Genomic DNA, 25,985 nt, shown 5'->3' with positions numbered 1-25,985 from the left:
CTCGTTCCCATCCCCCTTTAATTTTCCAGTGATGTCCTTGCCACATACTTCATTGAGAAAATCCGAGCCCTCAGATGGGAAGTTCTGGCAACAAAACAAAAAGTTAGGTGCCTGCACCTACCCATCTTGCTTTTTTTTTTTCTCTGTCTCTAAGAGGGGCGTAGAGCAAGGGTCCATCTACTTGTCAGAGACAAATCCTTCCTTTCTCTCCCTCTCCCCCAACTTTCTCCCTCTCTCCTCCTTTGCATATCTAGACACTTTTGGGGGGCAGAATCATTGCCACAGAAATGTGTTAAATTACATCGTTTCTCAAATTCCCCCGGCAAGGAGCACCTGGGTGGCTCAGCGGGTTAAAGCCTTTGCCTTAGGCTCAGGTCATGATCCCAGGGTCCTGGGATCTAGCCCCGCATCGAGCTCTATGCTCAGTGGGGAGCCTGCTCTGTCAAATAAATAAATAAAATCTTAAAAAAAAAATTCCCTGGCAATAAGAATCACAGGATAACTAATTAAATAGATAGTTATCCTGGTCTAGGAAACTCTAGGAAAGGGGAATAGAATTTGGATAGCTTGATAAAAAACTTCAGGTGATTTTTATCATACAGGGAGTTTAGGAGATGCTGTTTGCCAACATTACCTCTGCTGACCTCACATCTCTGCCAGATCCTTCCTTCTTTATCCACAAGACTTCATGGCCAAACTTCTCAAATCAGAGTCTCACAGTGTCTTCAAAATTAATATTCAAAAAATTTATGCTTTTATTTTCTCATGGTAGCTTCACCCTTCCACTGCTTTCCTAATTTAATTTCTTTTGTGTGTTTTCTTTTTAAGTATCCATTACTCAGATAAATTCTAAGTCCTATGAGATCAGATGCCAGGTCTCTCTTATATTACCAGTACCACGTTGGTACTGGGAACTCAATGACTATCTACTAAGTACACCAATATACATTTTCTAAAATAATAAACATCCATTTCAATAGATAAAGGATTTTTTAAAAATTCTTGTTTTTTTTCCTATTCATTATATAGATTTATGCAGACATTGGTCATAATACTAAAATCTTAAAATCTTCTCCTAAGCAAAATTTCATGTCTTTATCAACTCACTTCCAAAATGTCCTCATCCAAGCACACTAGGAGACTGTCCTCATCTGATTTTGTGGATGGCACCAAGAATTCAAGCTTCTGAATGACTTATTTAGATCAGTGTATAGAATTATGCCTATAAACTCCATTAGGAAAAGTAACATTATTCCATCATTCCAAGGAGATGATGTTTTCCAGAGTCAGCCTGTGTCTAGTTAGTTTCATGGCAAAATTTATTTCATATACATTACAGAAATCCTTCTACAATGCATCATTTCACTTTTCAACCTTCATTAGAGTTGGTGATTCATAACAGAATAATTCCCAGATAACCTTCCACTAAGAGTGTCTTTGTGAATATTCCTGCTGGAAGTGGAAGGGTATATAAGCAGATGGTCAGGGTGTGCCAACTAAAATCTTAGATATTGCAAGAGGTGGTGAGAAAAGAAGGAGAGTGTTATTAAATTTTATGTTATGTTTGTCTTCCAGTAATTGATTTATTTTCCTAAAAGTAGTGTAATTGAAGGAGACATACATGAACTTGAAGTTTAGACAGTACATTGATATGAAGCCACAGATGTTCAGTTAGAAGTTACTTTGTGCCAGGCATTTTACTAGGCTCTGTGATGATTAGTCGTAAAGAAGAAGTAACTTTTGAACACTGGATGAAATATCTTTAGGCAGATCAGATCAGATCAGGCTATGGGAACACTGTGCAAAGAAGTCAAAACACAAAGACTTAGGCTACTTCCAAATTTTTTGGCATCATACAATTCTGCAGGAATATAGGATTTAAAAAGCCAAGGATGAAGAAAGAGCCTGATAGATTATTTCACAGGATAATGGAAGATTTTGTGGCATCATTAGAGATCTGGACTTTTGTCCATAAGGAAAAGAGAAACCATGGAAGATACTTAAGTGACATGTGGTCTGCTGCCTATCAAATAGGTCTCTGGCAGATAGTCCTAAGAGCTGGAGTAAAGACATTCATAATAAGGAGTTGGGAGATGATTTCAGTTGTTTAAGAAAGAACTTCCTCTCGGGTAGATCAGAGGAAACAAAAAGAAAATGTATGAATTCAAAAAGTTTTACGGAAGTATTATAGGACATGGTGGCCAAGGAGCTGTGCAGATCGACAGAGAAAGTGTTGGAGAGTACTTCTTGGTTTTGAACATGGAGGACATGAGATCAGTGCTCTCACTGACAGCATAGGAAGAGCATAAGGAAGAGCAGGTCTGTGAGACAGAAGAGCATTTTGGAACAATGAGACCAAGTCCCACAGGAAACTAGAAGTTCACATCTCAAACTGGGGGAGAAATTAAACCTGGGCAATCAATATAGAGCCTACTCTCTATAAAGATAATAAAAAGCCTCACAGAAACTTGCCTAGGGCTACAGACCTCAATCTAGCAATGCTGGGTTGGTTGGTTTGATTTTTATTTTTAAGATTCTATTTATTTGTTTGAGAGAGAGAGGTAACACAAGCTGGGGGAGGCAAAGGGAGAGGGGCAAGTAGATTCCACACTGTGTGGAGAGCCTGACATAGAGCTTGATCTTAGGTCCCTGAGATCGTAACCTGAGCCTAAGTCAAGAGTTAGGCACTTATTGACTGAGCCACACAGGTGCTCCTAGTAATGATGGGCTTTATCACAAATATATCTCTTTTTATTTTTCTAAAATTGTAATTTGTAATTAAAACTTTGATATCTCATGGATTATAAAGAGATTTTAATCTATGAGTAGTGGAGGGTGTCTGTTCACAGAGGTTGACATTGGGTCATCCCACCCTTCCCCCCCAATCCATGCTTCTTCTTGCTGCCTCTGGGCTCTCTTGGTGTTTAGAGATCCTTCTGAAGCTTCTAAATGCCTCCATCACTTAATCCAGAAAGAAAATGTTTGTAAGGGCCAAGAAGCTAATTGAAACAGGTGAATGCTTCCATCCTATGTAACACAGTGTGATGGTAGCTCATGGGGATTTCTGGCCCCTTATAAGGGGATTGTAGAGCCAATTAATGTCAGTGGATGGCAGTCCTAAAAGAAAAAAAAAAAAGTGTGAAACATTCATAAATATCTCAGAACATTAATCCACTGCATACACTACCCAGAGAGAAAGAAAACTGTCTATTTAGAGCTTTGGGGAAACAGTACCAATCACAGAGCAGAAGGATACAAAGTGGTTGGTAGAAATCAGGGGCAGAATTAAAAATGTGACAGACCATTACTGAATCCACAGCTCCAGGAATTTTCCAAAAGTGGATAGAATGAACTGTTATCAAAAGCTGCTTAAGAGTGGTGGGGAAAACAAGACAACTGAGAGAAAAAAGCCATTCACTTAAGCAAGGGTGATAACATTGGGTTCTTTTTAGAGAAGTATTTTGATTCTTCTACAGTGATAACATGAGATACAACATTTTAAGAGGTTTAGTTATAATTGGATGTGAAAAGGTAATGAAAAAACGGTGCTTTTAAAAAATTTAGAAAAAAATGTAAATGTAACGCACATGTATAAAACGGTAAACAAATTTCCCTCCTTTTTTAAGAATTGAAGAAATCAGGGCGCCTGCGTGACTGGTTGGTTAAGCGTTTGCCTTTGGCTCAGGTCATGACCCGTGGAATCTGGGATTGAGCTCTTTGTTAGGCTCCCTGCTAAGTGAGGAGTCTGTTTCTCCCCCTGTGTCCCTCCCTCTGCACCCCTGCCCAGCTTTGTGCTCTTTCTCTCTCTCTCTCTCAAATAAATAAACAAAATCTTAAAAAAAGAAAAAAAAGAACAAAATCTTTCTTAAAGAAGTTCTTGATAGAAAATACTTCCATGGGGCACTTGCGTAACTCAGTCAGTTAAGCCTCTGTCTTTGGCTCAAGTCATGCTCCCAGGGTCCCGGGAACATGGAACCCCACATCATGCAGAGGGAGGGTACTTCTCCCTCTCCTGCCTACCACTCCCCCTGCTTGTGGTCTTTCTCTCTCTAATAAATAAATAAATAATTTAAAAAAGAAAAAAATACTTCCATAAAAATAAATAGAAAACGGTCTTACCATGATAAATTTTCTCCTACTTAACATATAATTTAGTTACATAGATAGGAGAAATAAATCAAATTCATTTTTAACCTGGGTGGCTCCGTTGGTTAAGTGTCTGACTCTTGATTTCAGCTCAGTCATGATCTCAGGGTGGTGAGATCAGTGTTGGCATGGAGCCTACTTGAGATTCTCTCTTGGTCTCCCTCTCTACCCCACCAAGAAAATTTAAAAATTCATTTTTTAAAAGAGACTATTTTGAAGAATTAATCATGTAGAATTTAAATTATTTTTATGGTACATATTTTATACTATATAAATATTCAAATGGTTAATATTCTATATAAAATATAGCTCCTGGATTTAAATGAATTAAGTTATTTTTATGAATGTAGCTAAATTAAAAATAAAGAAGACTAACAATAGAGAAAAATGTGAGATGAATTGATTCCTTTCTATTTAGGCACTAAATAAATTCCTTTTTAATTTATGGGCATTTATATAAAATAAAATAGAGACTTTTTTTCTTTAAATTTACATAATTTAATACTCCAGGCATTTGGATTCTTCAATAATATTTTAATTTATGGAATACAAATTTTTGGCATAAAGTATTGAATAATACATCCCGTGTATTTAGAATGAGGTTCTAAAGTGAAAGCAACCAAATTCATGGCATAAGGTCTTAAACAATGTATTGAATTGTAATTTTTTAAAAAAATGTTTTTAAAATATTTATTTGTTTTAGAGAGCATGTGAATGGTGGGGAGAGGCTGTGGAAGAGGGAGAAAATCTCCAGCAGAGTCCCTACTGAGCATAGAGTTCAACATTATGCTCCATCTCAGGACCCTGAGATCATGATCAGAGCCAAAATCAAGAGCAGGGTGTTTAACCAACTGAGCCACCCAAGCATCCCTCTAATTATAATTTAGAATGAGGTTCTATAGATCCAATTACACTCAGGTGGTTTATTGAAATAATTTAAAATATATTGTTCCATTGTATTGATCACTAACTTTGAAGGGATTTTTTTTTTTTTTTATTAACTTGGCAGGATAAATAGGAGTAAACATAAGCAACACTAGTAATGTTTCCCTGTTAATAGCAGTAAATTCATGTAAATAAAATACTTCTGATTCCTAAGAGAATATGATATAATTATTTTTGAGAATAACTGTTTTTGACAAATACTACATCCTTTAAGAGAAGTCTAACAATCAAAAACAATCTATTTCTGAACGTTGACTTTGACCTCCAATTCTGAAACTGACAAGGTGACTTTCCTCACTGATCAAATACGATGAAGAACGTTTTATAGGGAAGCGAGTGTGCCAAAGACCCAGATGATCTTTTTTTAATCTTAAAAATTAAAGTAGGTAATTTTGCCATTGGGAGGAATTAAACCAGATGTAATAGCTATAACCGCTAAGATTCTGATCCTTAAGGCCCAGAGATAACTAAAATAAACACAAGGACTTTACTTTTCCTTAATGTGTCATGGATATACTACTTTCCTATTGGGAACTCTATACACTCAAAATTATTTTTAGTTACTTAGGATAAATTAAATTTTCCTAATCTTATGTGGAATTTTTAATGTGAGTGATAAAAAGATCAAAATTGTAATAAATCCACATATAAAAAATTGACAAATACAAGATTTACCCCTGAAATATAGCAGGAAGACATTGTTTCAAATAAAAAAAAATTAACAATTAATCAAGAAGAATCATTGAAAAATTAGACAACTAATTTCAGACAATAATAAAGATAGATAAAATTGATATTCTGCCTAAGAAACTATTCTTAAGTACATATATTCCCTGAAACTATTCAGAACAACAAAATGTAGATAATTATAGTCATAGAGTGTTATCTCCGCTGTTATTGATATTTACTTCTAAACATAGTTGGGATCTACTTACTTATCAAGGAAATGTGTATTAATCATTATTTTTAATACATGAAAAATAAAGCCATTTGTATAACAAAAGGAGTCTATATTCTAAAAGGATAACTTAACATTCAACCCTAGTGATTTGGAATTCTAATTCAATATTGAAATAACCTCATTATGAGAAGATATTCTTGGGACTGGCAGTTCTTTATTGATATTTGGTCCCCAATATTGGGTGCTAATTGGTATGAAACCATTTGCAGGTAAAATAGGAATTGATGGGAAGAAAATACATGCATACCTCTTTAATGCAACAATATGAAAATCCATAAAAGAATAATTCACAAGCCTAAATACAAGGAGGGAGAGAGAATGGGGAGGAAAGTTATTTTTTTGCTTCCCCTGAGCAAACATGTAATTTCCATGATTTCTTTTTAATGACTGCGGTTTGCGGCCAGTAGGTACTGATTTATGAAAAGCTGTAAAAGATCAGGTGGAACTCTGCAGGACATCGTTTACAGCTGCATGGATTGAAACCTATCTAATTTGTCTAGTAAAAGTGTGAGCTCACGGTGCACATCACCCAGCCTATAAATTTCCCCTTCAGACCCAAGTCTGGGGCTGGGTCTAAAAAAAATAGCCAATGCCTGCAGCTGCTCAAAAAAGCGGACATTCCCTTGGTGCGCATGAAGAGACATCACAGGCTCTTCACAGTGAGAGACAAATTCCTATCCATTGATAAACTCTCCAGATGTCCTCTCCGAGGAGGAAAGGAACCAATTTTTATTTGAATTCCCCAGAGAAATCCTGGAAGTGGAAAAATGATACTTTGCAGGGGTGGTTATTCTGAGGTCACTGGCATTAAAATTAGGCCATTCTTTGTCTTCATTGTACTTTGATCCAAGTAATAAACAGAAAAACTCAGTTGGGGTCACTCTAATCCCTAATCTGCACGTCCTGTTCCATTTCAGTTTGTTTATACTAATTTTCTCTAAACTCTTGTTGAGTCTGGCTATAGTGTTGAGTTTAAAAATACAAACCAGTTTGAACTGAGAAGAAAAAATTCTGCATTTTGCTATTAGGCACAGTTCATAAATATTCTGAATAAATGTCCTGGGGTTTGATTCTTCATACCCACAAGCCCATAAATAAAGGAGTATTGCTGTTCATGGGACCAAGAGTCGACATTAGATTCTTTACTGCAGCTACTGTAGAAATACAAGCTGTGGGGTGTGCACGCGTGCGTGTGTGTGCCTGTGTGCATGTTTGCCTGTTGATGGTTTAGTATTTTATTGTCTTCTAAGTATGACTTCATTTTTCTTATAAAATTGTCTCCACCTGATTTAATGGGATTCCTATCAATTGTGTTTGCTAATTCAGTGACTTATCCAAGGGGTCCAGTATTCTATGTAATGCTGGCTAGTGACAAAAGCTATTTCACCCATGAGGGCCATGTTAAAACAATCAAAGAATATTGTGTAAATTTTGGAATCTGGCTTGTGTATCTGTATCTGTAATTCCTCAAGTTCCTGGGAAAGAAAACAAAACCAAGAAATTTTCAATGATTTAACCTTTTTTACAGATGAGTAATTTAAAGAGTCATAGAAAATTATTTTTACATATTCCCCCGAAGAGAATAATTTATACAATGTTCTATTTATATTGTGTAGTTTTCTAGGTATTCCTTGAAGGAAAGAAAATCAATTATTTTAAAAATAATATCTAATTTTTGTCTCTCTTCCATTTTTTAAAGATAACCTCTGAGTGTTAGTTAAAACTAAACCATAATATATAAATGAAATTATAAACTCTATAATTTTTTGTTTTTAATTTATAAATAAAATACTTGAGGTAGATGAAATTGTAATAGTTGAGTTTAGTTTAATGGAAAGAAGGTTGAAAAGCCATCCATTCTCAGCTGCCCTCCTCTTTACAAATGATCAGGCGAGGGAGGGAACTAGCTATTGAGCTATTTTCTCTGCAGAGGATAAAAATACAGACAGAACCAAACTGTCATGCTATCAATTTTTTCTTCAACTGAGTATTAAGATTTCCTTAACATTTCTTTATATCAAATGAAAAAAATACTTAAAAATTTATTTTCATCAAAAAAATTTAATGTATCCCCATCAAAATCCAAATGGACTATCAAATTACATTCTCTCATGTGTTTCCAACAGCAGCCTGCAGGGTTAAGACATGATACAAAATTGTTCAGGTTTGAGAATATTAGCCTCACACTTAAGCATGTTTTCTATGGGAGTGAGTTGAGAAATATCAGTGGTAATAAAAATCTCCCAATTAAAAATTCCTTTTAAATGTCAGTAGAGTTGGCATATTTGTAGATTTGTTTTACAGAAACTTTTCCTCCTGAGAACATGAGCTTTACCACATTTCCTAAATGATAATCAATGGTTATTATTCATAGATAAAACACTATGCGGTTTAATTTTGTCAGGACTGTTCCTTCTGTCATTATTCCGTGCTACTTCTAAAAATATTATTGAATTGGTACTTTAAAGAGCTGAGTTTGTTTCTAAAATAAGGATAAATGTATGTTAGTATATTCTTCATTTGTTCTGTCTTTGACAATTCTAAATGTTGAATTTAAGCACCTCAAAAAATAGATTTCATTTAGGTAAAGTATTAATTTTTAATAGATAGGAAAATATGAAGTTTAGTTAATAAATCCTAACATTGGGGATTTAAAAAATAATTTTAAAAAGTTTTAAGAGTTCAATGCTAATTCAATTCAATTGCAGTATCACAAAACATGAAAGATTCTGAATGATAACTTTGAAAAGGTAAAAATCTAAATGTACCTTCTCAATTATAAGTTAAAGATTAGGTTATGACACACACAGTTTTAATGTTAATAATATATATTATTTGCAGTAATGAAAACAGAAATTACAGAAGTGAGAATAGCATACCTATTTGCAAGCATTGGTTATAGAATCATTGTGAGCTTGTAAAAGTTATTGGCTATTCTAATGAGGTCCCCAATTATACCTGCTTTACAAGATTGTTGCCCTATTATGCTCATAAGATTGTACATGACTAAACTTCTAGTTGCTCAGAAAGATAATTAACAGCATCACCACATTCCTAGTATTTTTTATGAACTGGGATTGTTATTTTCTTTTTGAAGTTTTAAAAACTTCAACCATTTGACTAGGTGCATTACCTTATGTCAGAATAACAAATAGCTAACTGATATCATATTACATGTCTACACATCTCTGAGTTTCACTTAACATATGTACTCTTTTTTAAACCTCATTTAATCTTTAGTTGTGTGAAATCTACTGTGATGATCATTCCCATTTTACAGATGTGAAAACAGACAAGATAAGAAAACCACTGGGGATGCCTGGGTGGCTCAGTCAATTAAGCATTGGACTCTTGATTTCAGCTCAGGTCATGATATCAGGGTCATGAGATTGAGCCCAGTGTTGGGCTCTTGGGCTCCTGCTAGGTGTGCTGCCTGTATGAGATTGTCTCTCTCCCCCTCTGTCAGTCCCTCTCTCCTCACCTGTACATGCACTCACTCTTTCTCTCTCTCTTTCTCTCTCAAATAAGTAAATAAATCTGAAAGAAAGGAAGAAAGGAAGAAAGAAAGGGGAGGGAAGAGAGAAAGAAAGGAAGAAAGAAAGGAAGAAAGAAAGAAAATCACTAAAGATCAGATAGTGTGTGCTATATCCAGGGTTCATCCCAAGTCTTATGGTTCCAATGCTTGTGCACTAGACCTCTACATTTTGTGGAATATAAAAATCAAAGAGGCCACATCTTGGAACCACAAAGTACTTAAGAGAAAACACGAGAAAAGCAATATGAACAAAGTTCCACCAGTGGCCAAGAGTGTGGGCTTTGGTATAAAATAACTTGCGTCTAAATCCTAGTTTTGCTTTTTTTTGCCTGAGGAAACCAAGATTTGTGATTTAATCTCTTTTAGTTTTGGTTTCCACATCTATTGTAGGGACATATTATCATCACCTGTTGTAAGAATTAAAGCCCTTCATATCTGTATAATATGCTTAGTATAGAAGCATAATATTCAAGGTAATCATTATTGCCAGTTGTTAATATTCATCTCAAAACAAAGGTCTTCATAACTACTTTTGCTCATGCTCCTTTCCTTGAGAGGAGAAAATGAAAAAAGAGGACAATCAATTTTCTATCTGGTAACTGGTCCCAGTCTTATGAGTCAAAGGACAATTATACGGGTCACTGAGAGCTGAAAAGACACCCCAAGGGCATTTTACCAATAGGCTGCTTCTTTTGGCTCTCCCAGGATAAAAATATGGTCCCTTCTGTTTCTTTTATGTCCCTGCTGTTCCTTTTATTCACCAGATCTTGCGGTTGGGTGTAGATCTATGGTAAGACATGTAATTATATAAAACAGTTCTAGAAGTTTCCCTTAATGATGATTGTATTGTGCAATATAAACCACAGTCATAATATCTATTATCTATTTATCTCTCCCTCTTTCATCTTTCTCTATAAATCATGAACTCCATTTGATGTTGTCATATATGTGAGAATTTCATTTATTGTTACTCATCTACTTTTTTCTATTTCTTTTGTGATTTTTATTTTTAATGACCTATGTGACACTATTTACATCTGTGCTGACTTTATGCCCTGCTGTAATTACAGTCTCAGTTATTCAACTGTCCTTTAGACAGCAACCTGCACAATGTCTACAAATGAACTTCCAGACAGCTAGGTATTCAGTATGGCATGTCTACTATAACTGGATCCTGAATTGCCACCATCTTTCCTAATAGTTAAAGAAAATAATTGAAGAAGTATGTATGGGTCTATATATGCATTCCACTGGCAAAGTTTTGATGATTTACAAAGCAGTCGTGAGAGGAGAGGAAAGCACTGAGACAAGATGATTGCACAGTATTCTTGCAAGCTGCCAGCTTGAACAGATGAAGCCTTCATGGCAGATAAATTCCACAAATAAACAGGAACACCACATGAAGTCTGGAAGTTCCTGCTGATGTTGGTGTCAAATTTTGACATGCAGTAACATTGCTGACTCCTGATCTCTCTTCCTTTGGTGTTTTCTTTTTTTGCAGGCCATCAAATCTTCTTCTGGACCAAAGCAACGTCGACATCACTACCTTCCGCACAACAGGTGACTGGCTTAATGGTGTCCGGACAGCACAGTGCAAGGAAATCTTCACAGGCGTGGAGTACAGTTCTTGTGACACCATAGCCAAGATTTCCACAGAGTAAGAGAAAAATTTTAAGACTGAATGATTCTGAAATTTCTGCTGGACGTACATGTTTTGAATTAATGAGCTATACATGTTAGCTGAACCTCTGAGGTTCTTACGTCCTCTGTAACCGCTAATCTGGGTCCTGGGTCTCTTTGTCAATGACATCTTCTAGATTTATGTGTGTTGATGTCTTTTCTCCCTCACCATAGCTCCCTGCAATAGGTGTGTTTGTTGAATTATGACCTTTCTCAGATAGACCAACAGATACATACCCACTCCCAGCCCCAATGACCCAAGTTCTTAGTTCAAAACATAAGAAAACATAGCATGATGATTACAGCATTCCTGCATTTGTGATTTTCTGTTATTTATAACAAAGCCCAACCTCTATAGAAGAGGAAAATTAAGGACTAATTGGATAAGCTGGCATATAGGGAAACACATTAAAGTCTAAAAGTAGTTTCACAAATACTAAATAATTGTATATCATCACCTATTATTGACTGTCTATCCTGTGAAGGGTATCGTGTTAGAAATTGAAGTTATAAATATGTTTAAGACATAATACTGTTTTCCTTAAAAGGCTTATAGTCAGATTGGAAAGACAGGATATGCATAATTCGTATGCATTAATTAGTGTTAATTTATGGTGTCATGTGTAAAAGTCAAATATCAAGTATAACATGCTGTGCTTCTTAGGGATTTTGCTAATAAGAATTATTTGATATAATAAGAATTCTTTGAACACATGGGTCTAAGGCAAAGAGGGTTTATAAAGAATTAATTGAATCCAATATATAATCAATAAAATTAGTCCTCATTCATAGGATATGGTAATTAGGAAGTGGAAACGGAAGAGCCAAAAGCCATATTCTCCATCTCTCTGTGAAAGAAAACCAATTTAATAGACTTCCTAATGTAACTGCATTGTTTTTCTTTTTTTGCATAGTGACTTTTTTTTTTTTTGCATTTCCATGCACAAGTTCCTTTAGTCTTATCCTTGCTATTCTATATCTTAATATTCAAATGTTGAATAAAGATTTTAATTGTCACCCTGTTGGTCATTTAAACAAAGTCACTGTGGAGAGCAACAGATTAGATGTCAAAAAGGAGTGTACAGTGTAATTAATAGAGATACAAGTGCCTAGCAAATAGGTAAAGCTGACCATGTATGATATAGAATTCCAATCGGAAACACAGAAGTTCACAAAAAGATCTTTGGGAAGGGAATGTTCCTATTGAAGGAGAATTTGCTCTTAGAAAATAAACCCACTCCAGTCTACTTGACACATGTTGGCTTTTCTGTATGAAGTGGAATGTAATGTTTATTGAATAGACTTCTGAGTCAATCAACAATACCATTTGAGTTTCTGTGGTAGTCATTTTGATCAGACACAGTCTCAGGATATATTAATGTATTTAAATATTTTTATAAATTCTTATTTTAGTAATGTAAACAATTAGGGTTATGCTCTACAAGACATCTGCTTCAGAGCACAGAGGCATAGCAAAGAACAAACACAAAGTTGGACATTTCTGCACCATTGCCAGATTTCCAAAGACAAAGGTATACAAATGTTTATTCTCCATCAAATATCAACACTCAGAGCTTTTAGATAATGAAAAAGCATGCTAGAGTGGATTAGCAGAGCACTGTTAATATGATTAACTGCTAGCTCACAGTTTAAATAGAGTCAGATGTTGGGAGCTGTGAATGTGGTAATAAGGCTATTTGCTTAAAACGATGAAGTAGTGGCATTTGCTCTACTTCCAGGTTTGGGATGTGTTTGTCTCCACACTCCATTGTTGGACAGTGAGCTCTTTTTGGCTGTTGAAAATATTTTAACTTGTTATTATTTGAATGACCTGTGAATGTACACGGAAGTTGAAAGCTGACTTTTCCTGGGAGACTCTGCTCTTTCAGATTTGTCCTTCACACTAAGCCAGATGGTTCCACATCTCTCTACTTCAATCCCCACAATGTTCTTTCTCCTGTCCTATCTCCTTAATGCAGGGACAATGTAGAATTAACATCTATTGACCTAAAACTCCTTGAAAATAATTGTCTTATGGATCTCTGCGATGTGCTGTCCTTCATGCTCCTAGTTTATATAACAAAAATGAAAATGTATTTAAAAATACATAATACACAATATGGGGAAATTGAATGAGGCAACATATTTACCTCAAATGCTATAAAATATTTAACTTGGTATTTCATCCTACCTTTTGCAGTCTTGGGCTTTTTGTTTAAATGTGATTCTTTTGTGTCATCCAGACTCAATTCAGAAATGATTCTCTTGACAAAATAACTCTAGAGATTCTTTTCAAATAGGACAGAATGCTTAAAAAAGGATATTGAGTTTCTTTTTTTTCTTCTCTCCAGACCTTCAAGTTACAGGAAAAGGGTCAATAGAACTTCATATCCAAGTAAATAATTATCTATTTCAGTTAGTGTAGGGACTTCCTTGACACACAAGCTAATCAAGTTATCTAATTTTCAAATGAAATCCAGAAAATATGCAGTTTTGTTCAGTCAAAATAACACGTTTTAAAATATTATTGCATAGCCTACGATGGATTTAGGGAGGTTAATGTGAAATGGGAAGAGAGAACGAGAAAGGGCAAGAGTGCTTACAGAAACTGGAGAGAGCATTGAGTGTGTGCAATGAATATTAGGCAGATTAATTGCTACAGGTCATTATCCTGCACCCTTGGATGCCATTCTCACAGTGTCATCACCTATCTTTTGCCTTTGAAGTGCCAGCCAGATAGCTTATTAACCTCTGGTCCCAGTCTTGAGCTGCTCTTTAGACTTGAACTTTTCCAGTGCTCTTCTGAATAGGGTAGTCAAAATGAGATAAGCATGTGGGAATGTTATTTAGACTACAGGAGCTGATGTTTACAACTATTTTGGACTTGGCAGGCTGGTGGGTAGGAGACACGTTGGCAGGGTAGGGAGGCTAGAGGGGACATAAAAATCTAAGCTGAGGTATAACCTAAAGAAATAATTACTTTATATTTTTTTGAAGAAGCCTTTGCATTGAATATATACAAAATTATGTATTATTTATTTACATTGGGTTCAGGCACAGAATCTGAAATAGTTTTATGCAAGAGATTTCTTGAGGAGTGTGTTTAAGACATACATCTATTAAAAAAAAAAGTGATGAGGGGGAAAAAAGTGATAAGGGGGACAATGGGCTGAAGAACACTTGTCCCTTCCTGTTGGAACAAGAGTCATAGAGCTGGGCAAGTCATGAAAGTATAATATAGAATTGGAAGAAAGATGAGAGGAGAAATACAAAAAAATTGAGGATCTATTGATTTGTACAAATATATTTATATCTCCCTGTTTTCTGTCTGTAAATTTCTATAGTTAAGGATAAGTGGGGAAATGCTTTTTATTCATTTAAAAGATAGATCCACGGTATATAAAGAAGCAAACCCCCGTACAACACATATTCTCAGAAGCAGGGATCAATATATGTAAATAGCCTATGTTACTCTAAGGGAGAGTTTCATTATCCACAGTTACACAGAGCGGCAAGTCTGGTGTCACCGTATCTACCCACTAGCCTTCCTGGTGAAGCAAGGCTGCTGGAGGAAACTCAGAGCAGACTCAGACAAGATACAAGCTATACATTGAGAATTTATCAGCCCCTTGAATGGTAGCAGGGAGGTAAGAGCAGGTCATCAGAATTTCATTCCCAGCCTAGGTGATAGGAATACAACCCCATCTTGATTAATTTTCTGTAGCAGATGCATAAATATCATGTAGATTGCTTCTAAAATGGTTATCCAGTGTCCGCTTGTACACCTTTGTTGCTTGGGAACCCATTTTTTAAGAAATCAATCGGTCCATTTCTGTGTAATTGAACTCCCAATTTTTCTTTCTTTTCTTTATGATCAAAATGAAAGAGGCCCTTCTGTATGTTTCTGTGTGTGTGCACATATTTGAATGCGTATTTTTCCTTCTGGCCATTCTCAGTTAGCCTGGCACTCCTTGCTAAGTGATACTTTACTCCTCTATGGCTTTCCCCAGGTAAACGTATTTTAGTCTATTTGTTCATCCTTCATTAAGTAGATATGGAGCCACTACTAAATGATAGCCATTGTTCAAGGTGTGGTTGATAAACAGAGTACAAAACCGACGGGAATCCCTGTTCACATGGAATTCACCTTCTTATGGGACAAGACAGAGAATAAAGAAAATAAATCAGAAGGAAAGGCAATAAGCTGTTTGGTGATAAATGCTTTAGAAGAAAATGAAACAAGGAAAGAAAATAGGAAATGCAGGTATGAGTGCAAGAGGTTTTGCAATATTAAATAGGAAGGTCAGTTAAGGAGTTCTGAGAGGGCTATGTTTGAGTCAAGACCTGAAAGAGGTGAATTTTTGAACAAATACTTGAATCAAGGTAATTTAATTAATCATTTGCACATGCTTAGCTAAGTCTCTCCCACACCCAAATGAAATTCCGTTTGTTCTTAAAATCTTTATTTTTGCATCCACAATAAAAAAAAAATCTCTATTTTTAATGCCTGGTTTCTAGGTTTCTAAGTTTAAACTATCTTAAGTTAAATATTTTTGATAAATGGAAATAGATCCTAGTCACTGCTTCTACTTGGAAAGGAATTTATACTATAAAGAAATTGTTTCAGTTGTCTATGGCTATATAACTAACTACCTCAAAACCACAACTTTATTGTATATCACGATGTCATCAGTTATGAATTTGGGCAGAGCTCAGATGGGTGATTCTTCTACCTAATGTTGGTGTTGACTGAAGCATTCCTCTAACACGAATCTGGTCTAGTCCAGAAGGCTTGAGATGATTTCCTTTATGTCTGCCCTGATGCAGATGGCTACATAGCTGGCAGTGTAGACTAAATGCTTACACATGGTTTCTCCAATGTCATAGTCTCAAGCTAGTCAGACTTACATGGCATCTCAGGGCCCAGTGATGGTGTCTCAAAACACAAATGGAATATTATAGTTTCTTGAGACCTGAACATGGAAACTGATACAGTGTTACTTCCAACATGCTCTTGAAGTAAAAATAATCCCCAAGCTAGCCCAGATATAAGGAAACTGGATAATGACCCACAAAGAATGTATCATCTATATTAGTTTCCTAGGACTGCCATAATGAATTACCACAAACTTATTATCTTAAACTACAGAAATTTATTTTCTCACAGTTCCTGGAGGCCAGAATTTGGAAATCAAGGCATTGCAGGTCCATACATGATCCAAAATGTCTGGAGTGGAGGAATCTTTCTTTGCCTCTTCTGGCTTCTGGTATATTCTAACATTCCTTGTTTTGCAGCAACATAACTCCACAATCTCTGCCTCCATCTTTACATGGCCTTCTTGTCTGTGTCACTTTGTGTCTAAATATAGTCTCTTTGGATTCAGAGCCCACCTTATGTAGTACGATCTCATCTCCATCCTTGTCTTGATTATATCTGCAAAGACTCCATTTCCAAGTAAGGTCACATGGTGAGGTTCCAGTTGGACAGAAATTTTAAGGGGACACAAGTCAATCCATTAAACCATCTATTCTTTCATAATGATGGAGGTGGAATGATCAGGATAGAGTACATGGATGATGCAAAAATCAGAAAATTAGGTTCAAAGCACTAGGATATATGATTGTGCAAGCTTTGTTGATTGAAAATCTTCTGCTTATATACCATCCAGGAAACCAGGATTCTCACCACACATTTTCTTCTTTTTTTACAGTGACATGAAAAAGGTTGGAGTCACTGTGGTTGGTCCACAGAAGAAAATCATCAGTAGCATTAAAGTTCTAGAAACACAATCAAAAAACAGTCCAGTTCCAGTGTAAAGTGTAATTTCTGGAAGAAAGTGGTAGCTGTGGAAGACCTAGTATCATTCTACAGACAGATGATAATGCTGGAGATGCTGGTGGCAATTCCAAGCCCAATAAGACACTCAGATATGAATACAAATGCCTTAACATGGAATTGAAAGACTCTTTATTTTCCCCTATCATTTAGTGGATGGGAGGGGGGTGTATTTTGTTTTGTAATTGCTTTTTTATATTAGTTGATGGGTTAAATTAAAATTCTTCAGCGTGGAATGATGAAGAACTAGCATAGAGCCATTGATTATAAACTGATTATCATAAAAGCCGAACAAGTATAATAACAAAATGAACATGGTGGCTCTGTTTACTAATAGCCACAAAAGAAAAGACTTGTGATATTTTTATACACAGAAGAAATCTGTAACAGGTATTTTGTTTCTTTAAAAGCAAGCAAAATAGAGGAGTTTATACCTCAAACTATCTGGCCATATATACTACCTTTTTCATTGTATTTTTCTCTTTTATCTGTTAAAAGCATTTAGAAATGAAGTTTGTAGTTGTTTTAAGTACTATACATTTTTAATTGTTAGCTTCTGAAGTATTACCATGTAAAAATGTGTCTTAATTTTGAAGAAAAGTACATATTTATTTTCTTTTGAATTGTTTTTATTATTTTCTATTTATAGCATGATGATTTAATTTGGATTTGTTACAGCCAAGTGCCAAATGTTCTTTAAAATTGTCAGCAGTAAGAAACATGGTAAACTAGACATGGTGAATGATGGGTTTCTTTCCAGATTTTCTGAACCATCCACTTCTATGTACCTATATCTATATATAAAAAGAAAGAAACCGAACCCCTTCCCTGTTCGTACATTACTTAAATCTCAGTTTGAATTATCTTATCCATTTTGTCTCTCCATTTATTACAAACTGTATGCTCCTAATTTAGTGTAATATACTGGCTTGTATGTAATGGATTCTTAATGACATACCTGCCCTGCTCTGGTGCTTAGGAGACCATCAACTCCCTCCATTAGTAAAGGAGCCAAATTGGAGCTCCTGAGTAGAGAATAGCTACACTGGAAAAAATTGGAATCCTATTTAGATTGCTGCATTAATTGGCAACAAAGCCTAGAGGCCAATGCATGAGTTAAAAAAATCACTTGCTGACGGCTTTGAAATGTCACTTAATATCTTTGCTTAAACTTGTTGAACTATTTATAGGGAATAATGAAAACTAAACTACTCATCTGTGTCACTGGGGTTTAGTTAATTTAATTAAACATTGTGATCATCAATAGCAGGTATTATTATCTTTAAGAGTCTTCCACTGAAATGCACCTGTTGTAATTTTGGTGTATAACTTAGAAGCATTGAACTTCTCTGCATTTGTTGAGCATCTGATTTTCACACGAGCTGGTTATCTAGCAAATGACTCAAAAATCTGTAGACAATGGAGAGATCTCTCATTGCAGGAACTTAGATTTACTATTCCATAAGGGCCAAATATGAGTGTACTCAGTAATATTTGAAAAGGTATACCTGATGGAGATCTAGCGACTAATATATTGTGAAGCAACATTTTAGTTCTATCTATATTCTTTCTAATGCTGATAGGATCATGTTATGGGAATAGACATGAGAAATGCATACATCACAAGAATTGGATGAATAAATCAAAGCTGCAACCCTTATGTTCTTATGCACAATGGAACACTATACATCTTACAGTCGCAGATCAAAATTCACAAGTGCTAATCTGTTGTAAATTTAGTGTAATAAAGCTTAGGTTGTGTTCCTTCATGTATGAGATTATTTCTTAGATTTCTGCAATATTCCTTATAGTAAAATCATCCTACTAGAATTCTGTATTGGATATATAAGAGCATGAACTTTTTAAAAAGATATATGCGGTTATGAAATTAATTACAAATTTCACTTAAGCCTGCTAGAAGCAGCTAAAAGGCATTTTTTTCTTTCTTTTTTTTTAATTTTTTTGTAAATCAGATTTTTTTGTGTGTTTTGGAATGTTCATCAAGACTTAAATCTGGCTTCAATCTCATTTTTTCCCATACTAGCATTTACTTTCTTAGGTACTATTCTGAGAATACTCAAAATCTGTGCATTTCATGAATTAATAGAAGTTGAGATTTGCTAGATCTATTTCACTTCTTTTGGCTGCGGTTTCCATTTGAAAGTAGAGATTGTATACACAGTATATTGCTCTTCATTTTTTCCACTATTTTTCTATCTGACCTCTTATAAATTTACTTTACATGCTTTTTACTCTGTACATATGTAAACATAACAGTGTACGATTCTTAACTGTGGAGTAGAGGTACTAGAATGCTGATGGCCATCTCTTTGTATAGGACCTGCATTGACTTTCAATAAACATGAAAACACACTTCTTCACAATGTTATGTACCATATTATCTGTTTTGTATCTTAAATTTGATTTACATATATTATTTATTTCCGATAACTCACGCAGTTTATGCTGTGCTAAGTATCAATTAAGCCATGTATAAATGTGATATGATTGGCAATATGTATTTACTTTAAATTTGTATTTTCAAAAATTACACATTTAGTTTATATCGTACAATGTAGATGGCCTCTTACTAATGTAAAATGATTTGTAGTGGAAACATTTATATTTTTATAATAAACATAATGAAAATATTTTTTACAGATTGGAATACAGAAGTGGTCTTTGAAGCTTTTTTAAACATTATAAGATATGTGCTTATTTAAATAGCAAAATAATGAAATTTATATAAGCCATAAAGAATGTGCTTCTGTTTCTTTTTTCTCCAGTAGTGAGGAATGTTCATGTTATATAATCCATTTTGTTGTCTAAATCTCATTATCAATAAGCTAGAAAAAATAAGCAGTAAGTATTACCTTTATCATTAAAAAACTCAACTTTATTCGGCAAATATATTTTTATTATAAGTAACGAAAAAACAGATTAGCTTAAGGAGAAAGAGAATTTTGACCTCACAGACTTTATGTGAATCATTTTGGGAAGAGTGAAATACTGAGATTGGCAAGTACTTAGTCATGTGCTTACCCTTGGAGACAGTGGGTGGGGACAAGTGGATGGAATTGATGATCTACAGGATTAGAGGTATCAGAGTGGTTTATGTCCAAAAGAAAATCAGCATGTCATTTATGAAAAAAGGAGGAAATAGTTTTGGACAGGTCAATAAAACTAAAATGAAAAACAAACAACCACAACTGCAGATACCACTTAAGAAACACCTGATACTATTTATAAAGTAGGTCCATTGTCATTTGCAATCTATTTAAAGAAAATGATTATACATGAAAACCAAAAAAAGCTAACTAATAATATAAAGCAAGATGAGTGATCAAGAATTCCATAGAGACAAAGTCGATAGGGAGAGATCACAAAACAGGTCAGATTTAAGCTTATTTAAAGGAGAAATAGCGCTTGATAACATTGACTGGAGTAGGCAATAACTTGTAAGCAGCAAATTAGCTAAATAAAGGGAAAGAGGTAAAGAAGAATATATTTATTCATTCAATAAACATGTATCTAGCACTATCATGAAATAGGTGTTTTGTTATTACCATTTGTTTTTAAAGCAACTCATTCAATCTTTTCAACAGTCCTGTGAAAATAGATTACTCACTTTTAATATGTGAGGGAATCAAGGTTTGGAATGTCCCAGTCACCTTCCCAAAGTAATTCTACTAAGTAGACAAATAGATATTTTTCAAGCTGGAAACTTCTTATTTTGTGTTAGTTTTATAAAATAATTGCTGCTATAATCCAAAAATATGCTCTGGGGAGAGTGTCAGTGCCAATTTGCAAAAATGGTTTATGGCGAGGCTATCGTAGATTATTCAATGTTAGAACTCTACTTTGGTGCTATAGGCACGACGCTGTGCATTTACTCTAGAATGGTGGCAAAAGAATATGAATCATGAAATGCATACAAAGACACAGATTTAGCAGAAGTTATCAATTTGATAAAATAATTATTCAAAAGGTAAGAATCAAAGTGAACCATAAAATGTAGGTCATGACTGTCTGTGGAAATGAAGGCACCATTAGAAGTAGGGAATAAGGAAATGTTAGCTTAAAATTATGAGTTTGCAAAATTTATGGTGTCGCCAAACCTTAATAAACTAATAGGTGTTGAAGATGTTAGTTTGAAGCTTTAGAAAAAATCATTCAAAGGTGAAAGTGTCTCTGAGTTGATGCAAAGATCTATGTATCTTCATTTATGCTATACAAACATATAACTTTATCTTGAACTACATTTCTGAAGTTAATGCTAGCTGCTAGTTAATAGTTAAATCTCCAAATCTCATCAGCTTAAAATAGAAAAACAACAAAATGTTGTTACAACAAAATACAGAATTACCCAGAGTAGCTTTTTGTCAGGCAGCCTTACTAGCAGTGATTCAGATCCCACACTCTTCAATTTGTGGAGTCTAAGTCCTTGGAATCCTTTGCTCCCAGCCAGTAAAATGGAAGGGAGACTTGTCTGTGGTGGATTTCATGAGTCTTGCCTGTGAGTGGCACCCATTGCTTCTCTCTTTCCGTTGGCTAGGACTCATATTTTATTTAACTGCAAGAGAATGGGGAGGAAGTAGGTTGCCTAAATAGAAAAGTAAAGAGAAATCTATACTATAGAGTATAGGAATCTATAGAGCACTTTCTGCCCCGAGTTCTTTTTATGGACATGTATAATACTAAGAAGCAGCTAGTTCTCTAAAGAACTATTAAGGGAACATCAGTTTCTTGTTAACTTCACCCATTCCATATTCTCTATAGGCACCATTTTAAACTTTTTTCTCTCTTTACTTACACCTGATAGTTCTGTTAGCGGCTCCTGGGTCTGCTCTGGACCAGAACTGTTCAGACCTTCTTACAACAGAGAACTTACTAGAAGGAGAGTGGTTAGCTGAGAACTTTGAGCTGTCGTACTCTCAGAAATCCCAGCACAGCACCAGGCCCAGGCACAGCAGCATGATGAGAGTCCTAGAGTAAGACCATTTCTTCTCCCGTGACAGCCTCCTTTCATCAGTGTTATAGCTCAGGCTCACCCCCCCCCCCCCCCCCCAGGGCTCTCCGAGCTGCACTGCAGCCTGAGCTCCCTACCAACCCCTCCCCTGCTCTGCCCTTCCACAAGCCTCAGACAGGAACTTCAATCTGAACGCTCCCTATGCCTTCTCTTGCTCCCTGCCCAGATCCTTCACTGGCATGCAGGTCTAATCCTCTCTCAGTGTCTATTTCTTGAAGATCCCAAACTGAGACAATGACACTTTCAAGTGGATTAACCTGAAAATTAAAAAAAAAAAAAAAGGTCACCCTTCACTCTTCCCTTTTCTTATTTTGGTTCACTGAAGCCACTATGCCAGCGAGGAATGCTAACTTCTTTCTTTCCTCTACCTCCCACCACAATCTCTATGGGTCCCTCCTTACTTGTTTTGATTACCAAAGACATTTCCTAAATAGTGCACCCCCTCTCTGGTACTGATAACTCTAATATCAGTCAGACCAATACATTAGAGCAAATTTAATTATGTATTCCTCTTACACATACAAATGCCAGGGGCACTGGCAGTTGATATAAATAAGTGAAGCAAATGGAGAGGTTGGTGACTCCTGAAAGCACCCTTTGTTCCTCCAAAAGCAATTTCTCAGGGACAAGGCGTCACGGATCCAATGTGAATTCCTAATCTCTTAAAAGAATTCCTTTAAAAAAAAGAAAGATTTAATTTTTTTAAGATTTATTTATTTATTTTAGAAAGAGAGAGAGAGAGGTGGTGGGGAGGGATAGAGGGAGAAGGAGAGAATCTCAAGCAGACTCCCCACTAAGGGAGGAGCCAGAGGTGCCAGATACTGGGACAATGAGATCATGACCTGAGCTGAAATGAGGAAGGAGACACTTAACCAACTGAACCATCTGGGAACCCCTAAAATAATTCCTAATCTGAGTTTTTGTGAGAAACTTTTATATACTTTAAATATGGTAACCCATCTAATAATGAAGACATATCCAAGGGCTGTTCTTAGTTCACAGCTGCCAACTTATTTCTGAAATGGAGAATACTACCTAATAGTAATACATAAGATCTGCCTTGAAAAAAAGCCTGCTTCTCTCCATATTCTCATGTCTGTCCACTGCCTCTTCACACCATACACAACTGCACTGAACCCCTCGTAGTTCTCTGAATATTTCCATTTTTTTTTCTTTTTTATGCATCAGAGATTTTGAACTTTTGTTCCTTTGTTTAGAATCACCTAGCCAACTTTTAATTTCCTCCTCTCCTTATCTCCCCAGCATGTGCTGGGTTTCCTTTTTTGTGTGTAGCAAAGGAATCCTGTGATTCATCTCGCATAACACATCAACTTATACTGAAATTGCCTTCTCTTCAGGTACCAACCCTACTTGTGGCTGAGGGCACTTTACCAGGAACTGTGTCTTGTAAACCACTGTGCCCCCTGATCCATTGCATATGTCTGATATGTAATAAGCATTCAAAATTATCTGAGTTGACTTAGTGTATTAAAACAATTTTGGGTAATATAATAAAGGACAATGTCCCTGTTTATTTTTGGTCTTGTAGAAAAAGAAGTATAAATTTCCTTCAGGTCAATAAAACTAGTTAATATTCTAGTTGTGTATCTTGGATCATTGAATGTACTGATTTCTGCTAAAACCGGTTCATTTCCATAGAATTTTGTGAACTCTTTTCACAGGTCTCAATGCTCTCATTTTTCTTAGTGCAGTTAAGTCGTTTAAGTAGACCCTTGAACCAGAGCTTAACTATAAAAATTTAACAAGGTAAATGCCAAAGCTTTTTTGATTCTTTCTACTCTCTTACTATGTACAAATAACGTCAACATGCCTACTAAAAGCCATCCTTCTTACAGGGCATCTGGGATACATATTCTGTGGACCCAGGGGATCTAGACACAATTTGGGAAAATAAGTGGTAGAATTAAATACACCATAAAATAAAGATTTTGGAGGTTTACAGAAGTCCTCACCCTGAAATTCTTTGAGAAAACCCAGTTACAAGCTGATAGAGAATAGTCATAATTAAGTCATATTTTCCTGCTAGGTGAGTTATCATCTTCCTGATTTGAAGAAAGATAATTTTCCAGTTAAGTTAGAAATAGTAAAAGAGACAATAGTAATAGCAACAACAAATAACAATCTGAAAACTCCTGGATAATTTCTATTACACATATGTATATATACATGTATATATTATATTTACCTGTTCCAAATAATAATAACAAATATCAACTGAGTATGTACTATGTGCCAAACACTTAATATATACTATTTCATTTAAATTTCCCAACAGACCTATGAAATGAGTATGTTATTATCCACTTTATAGTTTGAGGCTTAAAGAAGTTAATAATCACATCATATCCTGTAACTAGCAAGTGGAAGAATTGAAGTCAAAACCCACTCCAGGACCCATGCTCTGAATGACCACACTCTATTACCTGTCAGAATTATATTACTAATGAGAATAAAATCTGAAGAACAAGTTTAAAATGCTCTCTGATTTAAGGTCTTGGGTAGTCTCCATTTTGCCACTTTCCAACGTACATGAGGTTACTCCATAACTCTGCTAGTAGAGACACATTTTTGCAGAATCTTACTACCATGCCAGAGGAAGGAACAGACAGTAACCCTTGATTTCATTTCTGTGAACTCCATTTCAAGAGCATGAGATTTGTCTGACATATGGTGAACCCTTCAAGCAAACATACTCCCTTGAACATTCAACAAATAATCTAATTTGGAAACATCAAATACCACAAGGAAAAAGTAGTACTGTTGTGCTATTTTCCGACAGATTTCCACACCAATGATTTATGGAAGTGTGTTAAGTTTGGGATTCTTATCTGAAGCCAAGAAAAAAGCCCTTACATTTTTGAAGCCTATCACCCTCAATGATGGAAGCCAAAACCTTGGAATGTTTGCTAAAATCAAGGATGAGAGAACACAGAATGTCATGTACTATCAAGAACTTATTGACTTTCATATGGTTCTCATTTATTCTCATACATGGCAAATCAAAAGCCTCGGGAAGAAGCCAATACAAATTGTTATAGATAACACTATCTGAATTTAACTGCCATAGGTATGCTTTATATAATAAATATATATTTCATGTCAGCAACTCAGCAGCACAAAAATGGAAAAAGATTCTAGTCAATATTAATTTGGATACTCTCTTTCAGGCAATGTTTATCCTTTAGGCAATGCTCAATTTGCCAATATTATTATTTATTTTAGGTTGGAGATCCCCCTAATATTCAATTTGTTTTGTGTTTCTGACTAGAGATTTTATATATATATATATATATATATATATATATATATACACACATACACACACATCTATATACATTTACATATATATAGATATAAATATAAATATATGTTATATACAGATATAAATAATATATATGGATATAAATATCTATATATTTTGTATATATATGCATATATTTATATGATTTCATATATATATTTCATACTCCATGGAATATTGAAATCATGTTACAATATCTTAAGGTAATAAAATCTTTTCAATATATGAATGCTTAGCAGGTGCTTTCAGAATCAAATAGATGAGATTTTCAATGTTTAAATTTTCAAAGATATTTTACAAACAGGAATTTTTCTTGGTTTAATTGACTACAGTTTAGTTGAATGCATCATTTCAGCATGGAAGTTTTGTGTTTTGTGTTTTTTTTTTTAAGATGTTCTTTATTTATTTATTTATTTATTTGAGAGAGAGCACAAATAGGATTGAGGGAGAAGCAGAAGGAGAGGGAAAAAGAATTTGAAACAGATTCCATGCTGAGTGCAGAGCCTGAAGTGGGGCTTGATCTCATGACCA

The 25,985-nt window shown here is 35.1% G+C and overlaps 1 protein-coding gene across 1 annotated transcript in view; it reads left to right on the top strand.

Moving 5' to 3' along the window:
* LOC111148166 (EPH receptor A3) overlaps window positions 1-17,285 on the top strand; it is a 378,938-nt gene extending 361,653 nt beyond the window's left edge. The window contains exons 16-17 of the mRNA XM_022504614.1: window positions 11,089-11,244; window positions 16,979-17,285. Of these exons, the coding sequence (XP_022360322.1) occupies window positions 11,089-11,244; window positions 16,979-17,084 (262 nt within the window). The 3' untranslated portion in view covers window positions 17,085-17,285. The remainder of the gene's footprint in view (window positions 1-11,088; window positions 11,245-16,978) is intronic.
* Window positions 17,286-25,985: the final 8,700 nt, after the last annotated feature.

This window comes from Enhydra lutris, unplaced genomic scaffold (assembly GCF_002288905.1).
Source record: "Enhydra lutris kenyoni isolate GAN:26980312 unplaced genomic scaffold, ASM228890v2 scaffoldscaffold2, whole genome shotgun sequence".
NCBI lineage: Eukaryota > Metazoa > Chordata > Mammalia > Carnivora > Mustelidae > Enhydra > Enhydra lutris.
This window is presented reverse-complemented; position numbering and strand designations above follow the sequence as displayed.